The 16,979-nt window shown below is 43.6% G+C and overlaps 1 protein-coding gene across 10 annotated transcripts in view; it reads left to right on the top strand.

Moving 5' to 3' along the window:
* The window catches only part of SLC35D4 (solute carrier family 35 member D4), a 154,031-nt gene that overhangs the window by 110,643 nt on the left and 26,409 nt on the right, over positions 1-16,979 (top strand). For 5 of the 10 annotated variants that reach the window (XM_075585071.1, XM_075585077.1, XM_075585089.1 and 2 more), the window contains one exon: positions 13,395-13,459. The exons of 3 other annotated variants lie outside the window; for them this stretch is intronic. In XM_075585071.1, the coding sequence (XP_075441186.1) occupies positions 13,395-13,459 (65 nt within the window). Of the gene's footprint in view, positions 1-6,524; positions 6,617-13,394; positions 13,460-16,979 lie in introns of those variants that run through there. 2 more of the 10 variants (XM_075585080.1, XM_075585096.1) reach the window with 2 other exon arrangements.

Below are 16,979 nucleotides of genomic sequence, written 5' to 3' on the forward strand. Positions count from 1 at the left end.
CCAGGGGAAAGAGAATGGCGGTTTAAATTTCCCACATCAGGCAGTCTAATAGGTAGCCACAACGTAATCGATTGCGGCTTTTTATTGGCTCCACGCTACCATTACCGGCAAGTAAGAGGCGGTTAACACGGGTCAGCTCTGCGGGACCCCTGCTTCCCATCCATGTAAAACACAGCATATGGGACACAGCTGCTTTATTGGAGTATGCCAATGATGAACCCCTTAGGCTGTGCTTATAGTACCGGCGACGCGACCGTTGCGTCAAAACACATGCATTGGCGTCGTTGCTTATAGTGCACGCGGTGGAGCGACAGTGCTACCAAAAATCTGGTAGTCGCTGTTATTTGTTTTTTTGGAGAGACAGTCGCCACATGTGACTGCCTCTAAACCAATCACAGAGCGCCTATTGCACTCTGCCCTCCCCCTTGGTGACATCACTGGCCTTGTCGCCAGCGACGTCTCTCAAACTTGAAATACAACTTTGGCGACGGGTGACGTCATCGGTCGTGTCACCGTCACTATAAGCGCAGCCTTAGGCTGTGGTCCCAGTCACTGCTACAGCGCACACCTCGGTATGCGCTGTGCGTATAAGCACCGCCACTCAATGGGGCTGGGCCCAGTACTCACCTTCCCGCAGTGCAGCCGCGCTGTACTCGCAGTTTTTATTTAACTCAATGGAATTGAGTTCAGAACTGGCGACTGAGGCGTGGCCACGCCCCCGCCGGTGGTTCACCCAATGAGGGCGAACCAGCCGCGTGAGATCATGACCATGCCCCTGCAGAACCCCGACCACGCCCCCTCCCGTCGCAATCTCCCTCTCTCCCTAAAGACCGCAGATCGCGGGTAGCGCTGTGCACATGCCGCCCCCCTCCACCCCCCCCCCGCCGGACACGCGTGTCACAGTGATCAATGGGACTGCAGCCTTAGGCAGCAAATTGGCTAAAGCTAGGCGTTTCATAGGGCAGCACTGACCATCGCAACACAAAACCAGCATGAACTGAGCATTGCTGCTTCTCTACTGTAAGTCTTTCCCCAACCGGGGGTCAGACTGACTGCCATGTATTCTGATACCAATCTTTGCAGACGCCTCTGGTATTGAAGGGGATGATTAATATTCACAGGAAGATAAGGGAATATTGTGAGGCTGGTAATATTGAGTGTGTGGTAGTACTCCGATGTATATTGAAGCATGTTCAATACTATCCCATTAATACAGTATCATGTTCATTTTCAAAGAGCAGGGCACGACCCCTCCTCCCCCACACACACAAACAGCGATTGCTGCGTCTCGAGGTTATTTATTAAATAAAAACTGTACTGTGTGCCCGTGGATACATTACTCCTTGTCTGAGAATACAGACAGCTGGCATTCCTCTTGCAACATTACTTTTAATCTTCTCAGACACAGCTCTAATTCGCAGATAAAATTGTGCAACAATAAACAGTCCTTCCAACACCATGTGATCAGTGAGGAAGAATGAGAGAGAATAACAAGCGGGGAGAAATAAAGTGCAAGGAACCCCAGTGGGATTCAACAAGGCCAAAGTGATGCCAGTCTGGGGAAAAATACAATTGCACCAGACTTATCAAGGGAAAAGAAAATCCTGTTCTTTTCCCCCAGAAGTGCATGTTTTACCTTGATAAATGCAGTAGTCCAAGAATGACTTGACATTATTTCTTTAGGGGTTAGTAGATTACTGTTTAACATTTAGCATGTATAGGCTTTCTATGCCTCACTCCATAGTAAAAGTCTTGCACCCTTGAAAGTATACCTTTCTGTTCTTATTTAACAGGTACAGATCCTGTACCTAATGAAGAACGGCTCTTCTGATTACTGTACTATTTTAGTAAGATAGGAGAGAAGAGCTACATTGTGTCAACATTACACCCAGGGTTGCCACTACTCCAGTTAGACCCGGAGACTATGGGTTTCGGGCATTTATCTCCGGGCTACGGGTTTAGCTGGAAAATCTCCGGGCGGTGGCCGCGTCTCCCGGCAAATCTCCCTACAAATCCCTTTAACATGGCTGAGCGACGTCCAATGGTGCCGCATTGCCATGACGGGACGCTACGTTGCGCCATGTGACACTCGATGTCATGAAGGCAGGATGCTACGTGATGTCACATTGCCATGACAACAGTTTTACTGGGAGGACTGCGACAGACGGTGACCTACACGAGACTGATGCTGTGACCAGAGTCTACCCCACCAATTGTGGGGGAAAAAACTGGGAATTTAAAATGGCTGCCTAGCTGAAGTCAAATACAGACTCTGCAAGAATGGGGAAGAAAATGTGTTCCTGGTGTAAAGAGCCCAGCCACACAGAGCAGTGTCCCTTCAGGCCTTATTCGGACGATGAGGACGATCCCTATGTGGCCCCAGAAAAAGGGCAGCAGCCAGAGGAATATTTTTTTCAACGTGCCAAAGAACTGCAGTAGCAAGCAATGTGCTGTGATCACAAGGAAGGTACAGAAGTTTTTCTTAGCAAGTGCACGCGCTATGCACACTAATGGAACTATATAAATAAAGACATACATACACATCCAGTACCACTAATGAGAAAGAATGTGTACACCGTAATGCTGATGTTTCAGAACTTACCAAAGTAAAGAAGAAAAAGAAAAAGTCTACAGAGACGCCTGTGAGAGCTACGAACTCTGCAAGAAAAGTCTGATCACCTGTAGGACTACCAGCTGGGGTTCTATCAAATACAGTGAAAACAGCTGCAATTGCACCTCCTGAGGTCAGGAAGAAAAATACACCTGATACCACCAAAATGGAGGACAAGATATGCGTTCCTGTAATGAACCCTAGCCCACAGAAGAGTGGTCCTTCCGGTCCTATGAGGATACGGGTAAGAATGCAGACATCTGTTATGGGGAACCCGAACCGAGTCACACCCACAAAACATCCCAAGGATGGTGGAGGTGCCTAAACTCGGTACACACCGAAAAGACCGCTCTCTATGATGAAGAATGTGATCGGCAAGAGCGGGAGCAGCAGATCACTGAATATTTATGCCACCTAACACGCAAGGAAAGCATGGCTGATACAGTGAAGCTGCAGAAGTTTCAAATATAAACGGAGACACCAGTATCCTTGATGGGGACTGAGTCGTCCAAAACAAAAAGGCGGAAAAATAAAAGCGGTTCTTCACTTGCCGTAGAAGGAACAGACTCGTCCACAGATCCCGCGGAGAAAAAGGGGGTCCAAGATGCCCTGCAGCCTAGAGAAAATGGAGAATTCATCATGTAGATGACAGAATATCCAGAGGGCTCAAGGCAGAAGTCGTGTAACCCAAAGAAGTGTCTGTCCAGTGCTATTAATGAGGAACCCTCAACCAACCATATCAGGGAAGCGGAGCCGAAACCAATGGGTGACGATCACTTGACCAGTCCTGAAGACGCCAGGCATGGCTGTGATCTGCTCCATGAACAATTGAAACTGGAAAGGGAAGATAACGCTGAGCTACAAAAGACTGTTCTCGCAATGTACTCTGAATCCGGGACTGAATTGGAGGATCGAAGGACAGATCTAGATACTGAAAATGCTACTATTAACGCCATGGATGAAAAGCCGAGCCAATCTGATAGAATGATTGCTAATCTGAAACAGAAGTATGAGGTGGCACTGAAAGAGATTTGTCTCTATCAGCACGAGGTTCGCAATTGTCATGGAGAGGTGGAAGTCTCTCAGAATGAGGTTCACACTCTCCGCATATAACTGAATGCCACACACCACGAGGTCAACAGTGTCCAAACAGAGGTGGACATATCGCAGAATGAGGTTCATACTTTCTGCATAGCACTGGATGCCTCACACCAAGAGATCAGCAGTTGCCGCACAGAACTGGAAGTCTCTAAAAGACACTTCACAGTCACGCTGAGGAGCTGGACATCTCTCAAAAAGCTATCCTCAGTCTTAGTATGGATCTTAAAGTCTCTCAGAAGGAGCTTCAGACAATCAACCTAGAAATAGAAGTCTCACGCCAGGAGACCGGGAGTCTCAAATCAGAAGTGCGTAAATGGAAGGAGGACTACAAGGAGGCCCTGAATATTACAGAGACTGCAAAAAGAAAAAGTACAAGGCTAAAGAAGAAAATTCTGATTTGAGAGACCACGTAAATGAAAAGAAGGAAAAGCTGCACGAACTACAAAAATTAAAGAAACTATTGGAAGATGAAGTTTATAAATTGACTCAATATTACATAAAAATCACACAAATATATTACATGATATAATAAAAAGATCCTAATAGATCTAAGACCCACACAGTCTATGCACTAAAGGAGTATTCCCAAATCACAACCCCCTCAGAACTATAGATGGAAAAGTTCAGGGTGAAAAAAGAGATGTTCCTGCTTACATATGAAAAGGAACAAGACTGGTGAGCTTCCGCAGCTGGCGGGGCTTCCGTCGTCACGTCCGCTCCCCACTGTGTGTTCCTAAGCATATGTAAGCAGGAACATCTCTTTTTTCACCCTGAACTTTTACATCTATAGACTGTGTGGGTCTTAGATCTATTAGGATCTTTTTATTATATCATGTAATATATTTGTGTGATTTTTATGTAATATTGAGTCAATTTATAAAGTTTTTCAATTTTGACTGATGTTTTTTTCCTTTTTTGCGCTTCCTTTTTGTGTATGTGTTCCGGTTTGACCCCGCTGATCACGGGAGAGTGGGAGCAGCAGAGGGATACCATCGTTTTCTGAATACAGAGGGATTTTTGGGACTGCGCATACTGTTCTTTCTGAAGATGAAAAGTTTGAAGCATTGGAGCAACACACACAAGCAGAGCACCTTTTGCAGAACCAACTGCAAGGTCTGCGTACGCACCTCCAGAAGGCAGAGGAGAAGCAGCAAACTCTGCAGAAAGAAAATCTGCAGGCTGCTAAATAAGTAGAAGTGCTGCAGGAATGTTTGATTACCCAGTGTGTCCCCGCAGAGCAGCATGAGGAACTGAAGGTTACCCTGAACAACACCAGAGCTTTGCTGGAGGCCAAACTTAGAGGCCAGGTGACTCGGTACAAGAGGGAGCACAAGAAGGTCCAGAAACTGAAGCAAGCAGCTGCAGCCCGAGCAAAAAAATTCACCCATGCTTTACAATATAATGAAGGATACGAGGAAGCAACCTCAGAGAAAGCACAGTGAAGAGATAAAGACCCTGAGAGGAGAATTGCAGGATGCCCTCAAGAACCAGGGATCTCTCGCGGATTAATTAAACTTGATGAAAAGCCTAGAAGTGGAAGAGCTTGAAAGACTGAGAAATGAGATTACAGTACTGTAGGGAGAAAGAGAGTATGCAAAGACTTTACGGGCAGTGGTCACAACCTTGGAGTCTGAAAAGATGAAGTTGGAGAAAAAAGTTACAGAATTAAAATAGAGTGAGGCTCTGCGAACCAGTAAAGTACAGGTGTCCCCACTACAGGAAAAGGTATTGGCCCTGCCCAAGCGTCGGTATCCCACAGCGACTAATGCCCATGAAGACAAGGGTACAGTGAGAGCTGGGGACACCGATCAACTGCAAAACGAGATTGCAAAGTTTGAACCGCCTGAGCAAGCACTAGCTAAACCTTCAGCTGCTCAACAGGCAACAAACAAAGGTATGAGTGCAGACTCAAAACCCGAAGAATCCTTATCGGATGAAGCTGAAAAGATAGGACGTTCTCTGGAAATGGATGTGGAATCGCAACTCAATTCCAAAGAAGCTGAACTGGCAACTGCATTGAGTGGAAAAAGAAGTGCAGAAGGACAGATTCAAGAGCTGAAAACTCAAATAGCTATTCTTGAATGCTCTTTAAGTGATCCCATGAAATGGCACAAGTCTAGGATAGTAGAAATAGATTCCGGACATCAGACAGAATTCAAAAGTAAGCTGAGGCTTTGCAAGTGAAAAAGGGGGTTTTAGGTGCTCCTATACAGAGTGTGTCACAGTGATAAAATTAAATACAGTACCATAAAATACAATCACTAAGAGGTATATACAGTGCACTAGTTAACTTATATAAGTGAAAGTGCAAATGTGTATACAGGCATACCCCGCATTAACGTACGCAATGGGACCGGAGCATGTATGTAAAGTGAAAATGTACTTAAAGTGAAGCACTACCTTTTTCCCACTTTTGATGCACGTACTGTACTGCAATTGTCATATACGTGCATAACTGATGTAAATAACGCATGTGTAACAGGCTCTATAGTCTCCCCGCTTGCGCACAGCTTCGGTACAGGTAGGGAGCCGGTATTGCTGTTCAGGACGTGCTGACAGGCGCATGCGCGAGCTGCTGTTTGCCTATTGAGCGAAATGTACTTACTCGCGAGTGTACTTAAAGTGAGTGTCCTTAAAGCGGGGTATGCCTGTAATAAATAAAATGAAAGCTCAACCCTATGAAGAAAAGATCCAAATTTCCCTCTAGACGATTTGTGTGGGTAGCTTTGGGGGAGTGCAGGTATCACCATATGTGGAATGAAAAAATAATATACATAGTGTAATATTTTCCAAAAATGTTTGTAATTTCTAGGTTTCAGCAAAATTGGGACTCGCACTTTCTCAGACAATAGACAGCAATTCCCACACAGATGTGGCTTAGGATATCCAAACGTCTATACTCTGGTAGGTGGGTGACAGTGGTCTCAGTGTGATGTTTCCTCAATAGGACAAAGATGACACTTTAGTGCAACATTGTTTGTGCAATAAAGAAATATATTAAAACACATGGTATTACACTCATATGAGTAAGGTGTAGCATGGACACACAAAACTAAAGCTGAGTGGCTTATTCGGCAGCTCCGTTGCTCGTGATCAGGTCTCCCAATCTGCCAGGCTCCCAGTGTGCGTCTCGTCTAAATTCTATTCGTCTAAACTAAAATTCTTGCGTTTCCCCCGCCTTTTACAGGTTAAAAGTATTATATGTAACACTATATCCGGTCTTTAAAACCGACGAGGGATGAAACCATTTCCATGCACAAAGCTGCTGTAGTTAATTCTGTTCTTAATACTGATCAGAAAAGTGCTTTTAGCTATAATCGTTTCACTCACGTCAATGGCTGGGATTCATCAAGCCGTGATGCAAGGTATCACACCCTGATCTGCCGGTAACTGCTATTTAAGCCAATAGCAGTTACCCAGGCCAATGAGTAGCTGTGCTGACCAATACATGTACATGAGGTTTTGATTTGCAAGGCATTTTAACAGTTGGCTAAACTGAGGGTGTTTGGGAGCCCCATGTAGGGCTGCAGATAACCGAAAACGTATTTTTCATAGTGATTTCATATTGCCACATTAAAGCAAAGCAAGGAACTTTTCTACACTATATTGAATGATTTAAAGAATCTTTCCCCACTTAATTTCTCAACCATCTACTGACTAATAAGGTTACCCTAAATATTAATAAGGGGTTGCAATTCCTTGTGTTGAATATTAGGGTTCATATCCATGTTTATGATCAAGGTATTTATCTCCGCACTATGTATACTGTTTGTTTAAAGTGCTGGGGAGTTCTATCATATATCATAAAAATGAAATAGCTTGAAAGGCTACTTTTTCATCTTGGGAGTTTTTGGACAAAACAGATCATTGCTTTCAAATTCTGCCAGTTCAGGTAAACTAAAGACTAAAACTGCTGCAGAGGCAATCCAAGCAGCTTAAATATACCGTTTGTGTGTGTGTATGTATGTATGTATATATATGCGCAAATACAACTGTATGCTCACCTGCATGTCTTAGGCAGGTCTGCAACCCCACCTTTCACCATTATCACCCAGCATACAGCACTTCCACTGCAGCAAGGGATTCTGGGAAATGACATGCAAATGAGCACGCAATGCCACTTTTTGCTTCAAAAACCACCCACATTTCTGGGTATGCACCTTAACCCTGGCTGTGCTCAAAGCTGTGACCATGCAGCAAGCTTAAGCCTATAGGGAACCATGTTAAAAATGGTTTTTGAAGCAAAAAGTGGCACTGCGTGCTCATTTGCATGTCATTTCCCAGAATCCCTTGCTGCAGTGGAAGTGCTGTATGCTGGGTGATAATGGTGAAAGGTGGGGTTGCAGACCTGCCTAAGACATGCAGATGAGCATACAGTTGTATTTGCATATTTGCTTTCCTGTGGAGGGTTTTTGTCACTTTTTTTACTCACCATAACTTAACTCAGTATTATGGTGTGTATATATATATATATATATATATATATATATATATATATATATATATATATAAAATTATTATTATTTTTTTAATATATGCAGTGTTTGATTACCTTTATTGAAAACTAATTACCCAAGCTGCCGATCAATTCGTTCTCCTGTAATCAATCTGCAAAATCCTGCTTTCCAGGGTTCACTAAATGGCTGCCTTTGAGTTTCAAATCAATCCTTGAGTCAGTGTAACTCAGTAGCTACAATGTATTCTTATATTACTAAAGTAACATTATCTATTGTTACAGTTTGCAGCTCAAACTGCTGGAAACATTGGCAACAAACTATCACAAACAGGAAAGTGTTGCAAATATCTTGCACTGCTGGGGAAGTGAGCTAAACCTGCTATAGAAATCAAAGGGTGCTCAGTATATTAAATCTAATAAAAAATGGCATTAAGAGTTGAATTTAAAAATAAAAAAGTAGTAAGTATTATCTAATACTACCGAACTGATTTATTTAAAAAATAAAAACACACATGTAGGATATTGCTTGGATTGCTCCTTAAAATGCTTTCACACAAACATTTGAAGATGTCTGTGTATTAAGACAGTGACCTTGGGCAATTTACTCTTGTGCATGTGTCTTGGTACTTTGCTCTAATGTTGACTCATATGAATGTGTGTGCAATTTGGGGAGTTTCATTAGAAGAATTGACATTGTGTATATACCGTATTTAATAAAATATAATCTGATATAACTCCTGTGCTTGACCTACAAACTCCCGGAATGTATCATCCTCTAGAGCAGTGATTTTCAACCAGGGTTCCTAGGAACCCTTGGGTTCCGCGGGTATGCCTAAAGGGATCCCTGTAATTTTCTGATCATTTGAAAATTGTATCAAATACAGAAGAATGTACAATGCATCTGATCTCAGAGTTGCTTTTAGAGAGGACTGGGGTTCCTCAGAATGTCACTTTGGGGTTACTTAACCAAAAAAAAGGTTGGAAACCACTGCTCCAGAGAATTGGCCCTTTCATTGAGTCAGTGCTCCCTGAAAATTGAGCGGGATTTTATAGTAAACGCAGTTGCGGGTAGTTGAGTGAGCGGGTAAGTATAGATGTTTTGTTTACCTAAGCACCAATCGCGGCTGAGCATGTGTGCACGCGCACGAGCGCCGCGCGCACCGCGTGAGTGGGGACTTACATATATCTATATATGTAAGTCTCCTCCGCAAGCGCAGCCCGATCAGCGCTAGCGGGGACTTAGCCTTAGTCTAGTCCGTGTATATGGTTATGTGTAAAAATAACTTGTATCTGCTTCATACCTTCATATCATAGCTAGTTACTGGAGCTCTTCAGGGTCTACTAACATTAGCAAAATCACAACTTGTATTTTCTAAAATGAGACAAATTTCAGGTTTATAACGTGAGGGTTTTGACAAAATCTGAACAGGCATGTCAGCAGCTACAAAGCTTGCATTAATCTCACATTTCGTGAATATTAACCCACTGCTGGAGCCAGGGAAAAGGTTAAAAAAAAAAAAAACCCTGACATGGTCACATGACCAATATCCAATTACAAACTGCTTCTGAACACAAAAAATATTTTTGGTTTTCTAGATACACCCCAAAACCGACACTGAAACCATTGTTGATCTATTTTAATGGAAAATATGAGCATTCCTTTGGCAACTTCCTTTGCCAGTGATGGGGTCAAACCGCTCCAGCCGTTTGTTGATTGCCAAGTTTTTCTTATTGTATTTTCTAAACAAGTAGGCACAAGATTTCTTCTCTGCTCAAGCTAAGTTCCTTTTGCTTTGAATTGGCATCAGTCCGGAAGTCAAGCAAGGACACAGAGCATGGATAAACTTCCTGTCCAGTTGATTGAGTTTTAATCTAAGTTACCCATTCAACATCCTTAGTTTTTATGTAATCCCTATGCCAAGTTGTTTTGCTCAATATCAATCTCACTATCCAGACACCTAAAAACGTCAAAATCCAGGGTTGTACCATGGCGCACTATGATCATAATTTAGATACCCTCCTAGATTTACTAAACTCAATGAAAAGAACTTAAGAGCTAGAAGCAACGCATATCGTGAGCCGATTTTGACTTCGGTAAGAAATGTCTGTTTCTAGTGTTCCTGGTGCAATATCTACCTTATTGTAGTTAATCTGTTGAGTGTGGTCTAAGGTGAGGCTACATCCAGCTGCTCAAGTAGGTTTCTGCCTAACATGAGACTTCCAGTCTATGGTTGGAAAGGGGCTCATTTAGCATCTAATCAATGTCTTGTTGGGGCCCCCATTTTGATGCAGAGTAGGGTTCCCCCCAGCATGTAGCTGTCTATATTTGTAGGTTATTCCCCTTCTAAGAGCTCCTACCGATGTGGATGAGTCTAGGGCTGAACTTGGATTGTTGATAAAGTGAGGGTTTTGCTCAGAGCACGGGTCATGATGGGGTTTAGTTTTGGGGTAGTTTTATAGGTTTTGTATTGCTAGAGCTTATTTATTATAAAAATGTTTTACCAGGAAGTATTACATTGAGAGTTACCTCTCGTTTTCAAGTATGTCCTGGGCACAGAGTTATGATGACAAATACATGGTTACAAATACATAGTTACATAGAGCTGTGACTAGGTTTAAGATTATGGGAGGAGTTACTAAAAGTATAATGTATAAACAGCACTTATACTGATCCGCTCTAAGTAAAAGTTCTGTAGAGGAGTGGTGCAGCAGGAACAAAGTGGGACCCCAACTCCCACAAACATATATAACAAAAACTCACATGGTTCCCATCACTCAAAGGAAATAATGAAGCAAACGTGATATAGCAATGAGTGTTTTACTCAAATAATGGAGGAGATCTGGTATTATTCTGTAACATGAGCAATAAACTAGCTGCACAGACTAATCCAATTAGTACAATGCACACATTACACACATGGTAACTAGAAAGTAAAAAGTCAACACTGCTCAAAAAAAGTAACCCAAACTGATGATTATCTGGAGGCAAAGAGGTGGGAAATAGAACAGAAAATAATGGGAGACTACTAAGCACATAGGTATTGGAAAAAACTAAAGCAGGGGAGGAGTGCAAAAATCAAACGGGGAAAAACAAGGGAGATCTACACAAGAGGAGGGGAGAACAGAAAATTAAAGAAGGGGTGCAACATTTCGGGGCAGGAACCCCTTCCTCAGTCCCATTCCCACAGGACAAATTCCCGTGGTACTTCTCGACATCCTCCTCACACACAAGTGTGCTCCCAAAAGTGGAAAAAGGGCAACTAGAACTATTCTGCAAAAGTTACACCTAATTCAGGTACAAACTGATGCATTGCCATGGACTTCTGCAACAAAGAGAGACCACTACTGCCGCTTGGAGAGTCCACGGCGTCACTGCCATTGCCTATTGCATCTGTGCACCTTAATTCGGCAAAACGTTTGCAGAATAGTTCTAGTTGCCCTTTTTTCACTTTAGAAATTAGATAATTAAACCGCCACGATCCCCTTATCATGCGGAATGCACCTATAAAGTTCTTGTACATTGCATGTTACCCATTTATAATTAGTTTCCCATTTAAAGGTCTGAAGAATTGTTGTTGAATCTTTAGTGGAAGTGGGAAGTAATGCCACATACTTTTGAAGGAAATGGTCTATGTTTTGAGAGACATGCGCCGTGAGTTTATACCACAAATTATCGGTCTTTCTGAAGGGTCTGCCACCTGCTTATGAATCTTAGCCAGGTGGTAGAAGATAGGTATCATGGGTTCTTTAATAAAAGGGAAACCAAATTCACCCTTATTGAGAACTTTGTTGACCACTGCTGATTATAATAGTTCTTTTAGAGTTAATACATTGAGCTGTAGGATCTTATTTGAGAGGTGTGTCTGACAGCAGCCTGAGTGCCTCACGCTGATAATCTGTACTGTTTTGGACCACCCCGTCCCCCCTGTCCACCTGTCTTATTATGAGATCATTGTCGTCCTTGAGGGGTTTTAATGCCTCATTTTCCACTTTATTCAAGTTCCTTTAAAAGGCGATGTTCCCCTCCACCAGGTTGTTTAATTCTTTGGCAACAATTTGATGGAATGTCTCTATATAACTCCCCCTGGATTGTAGTGGATAAAAACTGGATGAGTTCTTAAAGTTTGAATGTATTCTTGAAGTATCACTTACATGAGTGGTACTTGATGTGTCTAGAATGGGAGACCCAAAAACGGAAGCATTCAGCCTGGTATTCAGTCTCAAATAGTGGCGTTTGAGTGTTAAATTCGTTGTGTATTTATGTAAGAGAGTCCTCTACTGAGAACCCACTTTTGTGTGTCTGTCAGTGTAGTTGAGGATAAATTAAATATGCCCTTCTCATTCATTGTTGGTAATCCACCATTGTGTTTGTTCTTTTTGACAGAGGACTCTCCACTTCTGGAGGCCACCCTCTTTTTACCATTAAACCCAATCCTAGATGGGATTTCTCCCATTTCTGAGATGCATGTCCCTTGCCAGGGAAACTCCTCCTTTTGATGTTGTCTAAAAAAGACGCACCAGTAGATGCATCTCTGGTATCTGGACTGCATAGAGGTTGATACCTGGTGCATAATGGAATCATATTCCTATTAGAGTGGTGCCTGTTGTGTCTAAAGTCACTAGGATTGTTACCTTAACATGTTGAATGCCTAACCATTTTTCATTTTTAGCAGCCATAAGAATTGAGAAATTAACAGTTGAAAAAATATACATACCGGTATATTTAGAAGTAATTAGTATTGTAGTAATTGAAAGACTGATAGTGTTTTTGCATTTTCGAGGTACATTTTTGTTTATAGCTAAAGTTATACAATATTTTTATTACAAGTTATTTGTAATATTATTAGATCTTTTTGCTCTGTTGTTTGACCATATTTGAAGGCAAAAATGTATATATTGGCAATAATCTGGAAAGTGTCATTATTCTTGATACCTGAAATTCAGTTTTCAAAAATGCATAGCTTTACTCTCTTATTATATTGGTTTATTTGAAAGGGCAGTGCAGATTTAACAAGAGCTATGATAATGCTTTGAACCTTTGAGAAGTCAAGTATCTACTATCAAATGGCTAAATGGGGTATGACTACAATGCAGAAAAAGAATGCCCCATGTACTTCTGTGATCACTACCTCTCCCCCACTCTGGAACTAACCATCCAACATTTTTACTTCATGTTCTATATCCTGGCAGCATTTTAAGTGTTCGTTGTGTGTTTTTTTTTTGCAGGTTATTACAGCTGGTTTGTCACTGGCTTTCTTCGATATTACAATGAATGTACCACTGACTTTATGGTAAGATCCTTGCTTCAAGTTTTTCATTTTGACTTATTTTTAGAATGTAGAGAAGTACATGAAAGAGTAAGGTGGATTGGGGAAGAGAGAAAGTAAGAGTATGATGATGGGGAGTGTCATACATGGGGTGGGGACATATTCAGTGAGGTGAGAAGAAAGATAGTACAATCCGTTAAGTAATAAACAATGGCCCTTATTCGATATGCCTTTATACTGTATGATGCCATTTCCCTTGAAAACGAATTGAGCTAGAATCTTCACTGATGAGGAGACCACATTTTCACAGCATATTGGATAGGGGCCTATGAGATGAATAAGTGCACAGAATAATTATGTAGGTCATTGAAAGGAAATATGTTGAGACTGATCTCGGAAAGGGGTGGGACGAAGAGCTAAAACACATGGGCAAGTGAAAAACAAGTAAAAATACTTCAAAAATCAGGTCAAATTACGTGACATGATCTATATCAAGAATTAATGTAATTTTGCCTGAGTTAAAACCTTATTCACTAAACTAATTGTATGCAAAAATGAATGGGCGTCCTAGAGCTGCTGCAACTGCCTTACCTGCTCTGCTCTAACTCCCTTACCTACTCTGCTCTAACTCCCTTACCTGCTCTTCTCTAACTCCCTTACCTGCTCTGCTCTAACTCCCTTACCTGCTCTGCTCTAACTCCCTTACCTGCTCTGCTCTAACTCCCTTACCTGCTCTGCTCTAACTCCCTTACCTGCTCTGCCCTTACTCCCTTACCTACTCTGCTCTAACTCCCTTACCTGCTCTGCTCTAACTCCCTTACCTGCTCTGCTCTAACTCCCTTACCTACTCTGCTCTAACTCCCTTACCTGCTCTTCTCTAACTCCCTTACCTGCTCTTCTCTAACTCCCTTACCTGCTCTGCTCTAACTCCCTTACCTGCTCTGCTCTAACTCCCTTACCTGCTCTGCTCTAACTCCCTTACCTGCTCTGCTCTAACTCCCTCACCTGCTCTGCTCTAACTCCCTTACCTGCTCTGCTCTAACTCCCTTACCTGCTCTGCTCTAACTCCCTTGCCTGCCCTGCTCTAACTCCCTTACCTGCTCTGCTCTAACTCCCTTACCTGCTCTGCTCTAACTCCCTTACCTGCTCTGCTCTAACTCCCTTACCTGCTCTGCTCTAACTCCCTTACCTGCTCTGCTCTAACTCCCTTACCTGCTCTGCCGAGTCTTCGGCGATGCGTCGCCATGGCAAAGCGGTGTCAAATGACCCGCAACGTCATTTGACGCTGAGTCCTTGGGGAAGGGGGGGGGGAGGCGTGAACGCTGCGGCTGCCGGGCAGGGGGGCGCAGCTCAAGAAGTTTGCACACCCCTGGTCTAGAGTGTAGATAGAATAGGTTTGGATTATTTTCCAACACCAGTTCTGTTAAACTTTTTAATACTATGTGCTATGAAATAGTAGATTGCGCACACAGCACCAATCTAGTGTAGCATCCTTTATTAATGAAAAATCCAATAGATTTAAAAGTGAAAACTCTCACATATAGTGGTGTATTCTGAAAAAGCACAAAGTAAAATTGCATTCTCTAATGGGCGATGATTCCTCTCCACCATTCCTAATTGTCTGCCCCGCTGGGGGTGCCGGTACGTACTCCATCGGGGATTTCCTGCTATGTCTGGTGTTGGGCGTGTGTGATGTCACTCCTTGGGGACCTCCGTAGAGCCACTGTCTGGGTTCGCGCTACGCATTTCGGAAGTCTTCCTCCTTTTCTCTGGGGATCTGCAGCATGGGTTGGAGTTGGCCTCCCATGAGTTTCATTGGGCCATTTTAACCCTGTGTGTAACATTGGTGATTGGAAAAAGGAATGTCGTAGAAATTAAAGGAATAAAAAAAGTGTCTGCATATAGCAAAGTGCCTATGAATAGCAATGAAGCCCCTCCCTGGTCCAAATGTATATTGTAAGCTAAAAAATAAAAATCTTTATTTGATATTAAAATTGTTGGTTAAATAATTATTTTTTTAATCAAATAAAGTTAATACTAAACCAGAAAAGATAGACCCAGTTATGGGCACTCACCCTCCCTACTGGATGATATGATGATGATATTAAAACACTTTAATAGAAAACAAGTTAAGATAACGGCGGTGAATAACCACGATCAACGCGTGAATGACCCTAAGGCCGCAAAAACACCTTATCTTTGCTGTCTTAGGCCGTGTCCATACTGGGCGCGCGGCGCAAACAAAAGGCTGGGCCTTTATGAGGCTGTAAGGAATCCGCTCCGCGGTTTACTGGTTGCCTTACCTTGCAGACCGGTGCAGTTCTGGAACAGCTCTCCTGATGTTTGCTGCAGCCTGGATTCACTCACCAAAGTTATACACACTCCTTCTGGTATCTACTGCAGCTGTGCAGCCTATCACTGCAAACTAGACTTGCATTCACTCATTGGAGCAGCACCTTCACACCCCCGCTGGGGATTGGCCCGCTGGCCTTTAAGTACTGCTTTCCCACAATGCTCCTTGCCGAGCATAGTCCTTACTGGATGTCACTATCGTTCTGCCACAAGCCCTCGCTTGTTCTCCTATGCTGATACCAGGTTCCGCCCTGCGTCCGTCAGCTTCCTTCAAGCCGCTTGTTCTCCTATGCTGATACCAGGTTCCGCCCTGCGTCCTTCAGCTCCCTTCAAGCCCGCTTGTTCTCCTATGCTGATACGGAGGTTCCGCCCTGCGTCCTTCAGCTTCCTTCAAGCTCCCGCTTGTTCTCCTGTGCTGAAGCGGATGTTTCGTCCCTGCGTCCTTCAGCCTCCTGGATTCCTGCACTGAAGCGGATGTTTCGTCCCTGCGTCCTTCAGCCTCCTGGATTCCTGCACTGCAGCGGATGTTTCGTCCCTGCGTCCTTCAGCCTCCTGGATTCCTGCACTGAAGCGGAGGTTTCGCCCTGCATCCTTCAGTCTCCTGGATTCCTGCTCTGAAGCGGAGGTTTCCCTGTGTATCTCCAGCTTCCTGGTTCCTGGGGCCTACTCTTTCCCTAATCTAGAGAGGCCGTGTCCTGGTTCCTGCGCTGTAACAGAGGATTCCCCAGTCCGCTCAGGACTCTTGCGCTGTGCACTGGTTTACCCGTGCAGCTAGGCGGTGTGCTACGCTGGTCTGCTTACCATCTCCTGTGACCAGCAGCACGGTCGTCGCACGCGCAGAGGCCAACCCCGCGCTCCTAAGCTGAAGCGGGGCTCTCCTGACTACATGTTGCCGAACTATTGCTTGAACAATGTTTATCCTGATGTCTCCTGTCCTGACCCTGGCTTGTACAACGACGACGCTGTCTTCTCCTATCCTGATCCTGCGATATATGACAACGAACTGCGCAATCCGGATCAGCCTGCGCGGTCTAAGGTCGGTGCTTTTACAACCCCACCTCAGCCTCGTGGTCCGACCCAGGTTTGTGACGAGCACAACCGTGACAGTATGCTCGGCCTCACAAACTCGGACCCCGCTGAGGTGCGGGTTGGTAAGTTTTTTCCTAAAAACCTGTCCCGGTCTATAGACCAG

This window comes from Ascaphus truei, chromosome 2, assembly GCF_040206685.1.
Source record: "Ascaphus truei isolate aAscTru1 chromosome 2, aAscTru1.hap1, whole genome shotgun sequence".
NCBI classification, from domain to species: domain Eukaryota; kingdom Metazoa; phylum Chordata; class Amphibia; order Anura; family Ascaphidae; genus Ascaphus; species Ascaphus truei.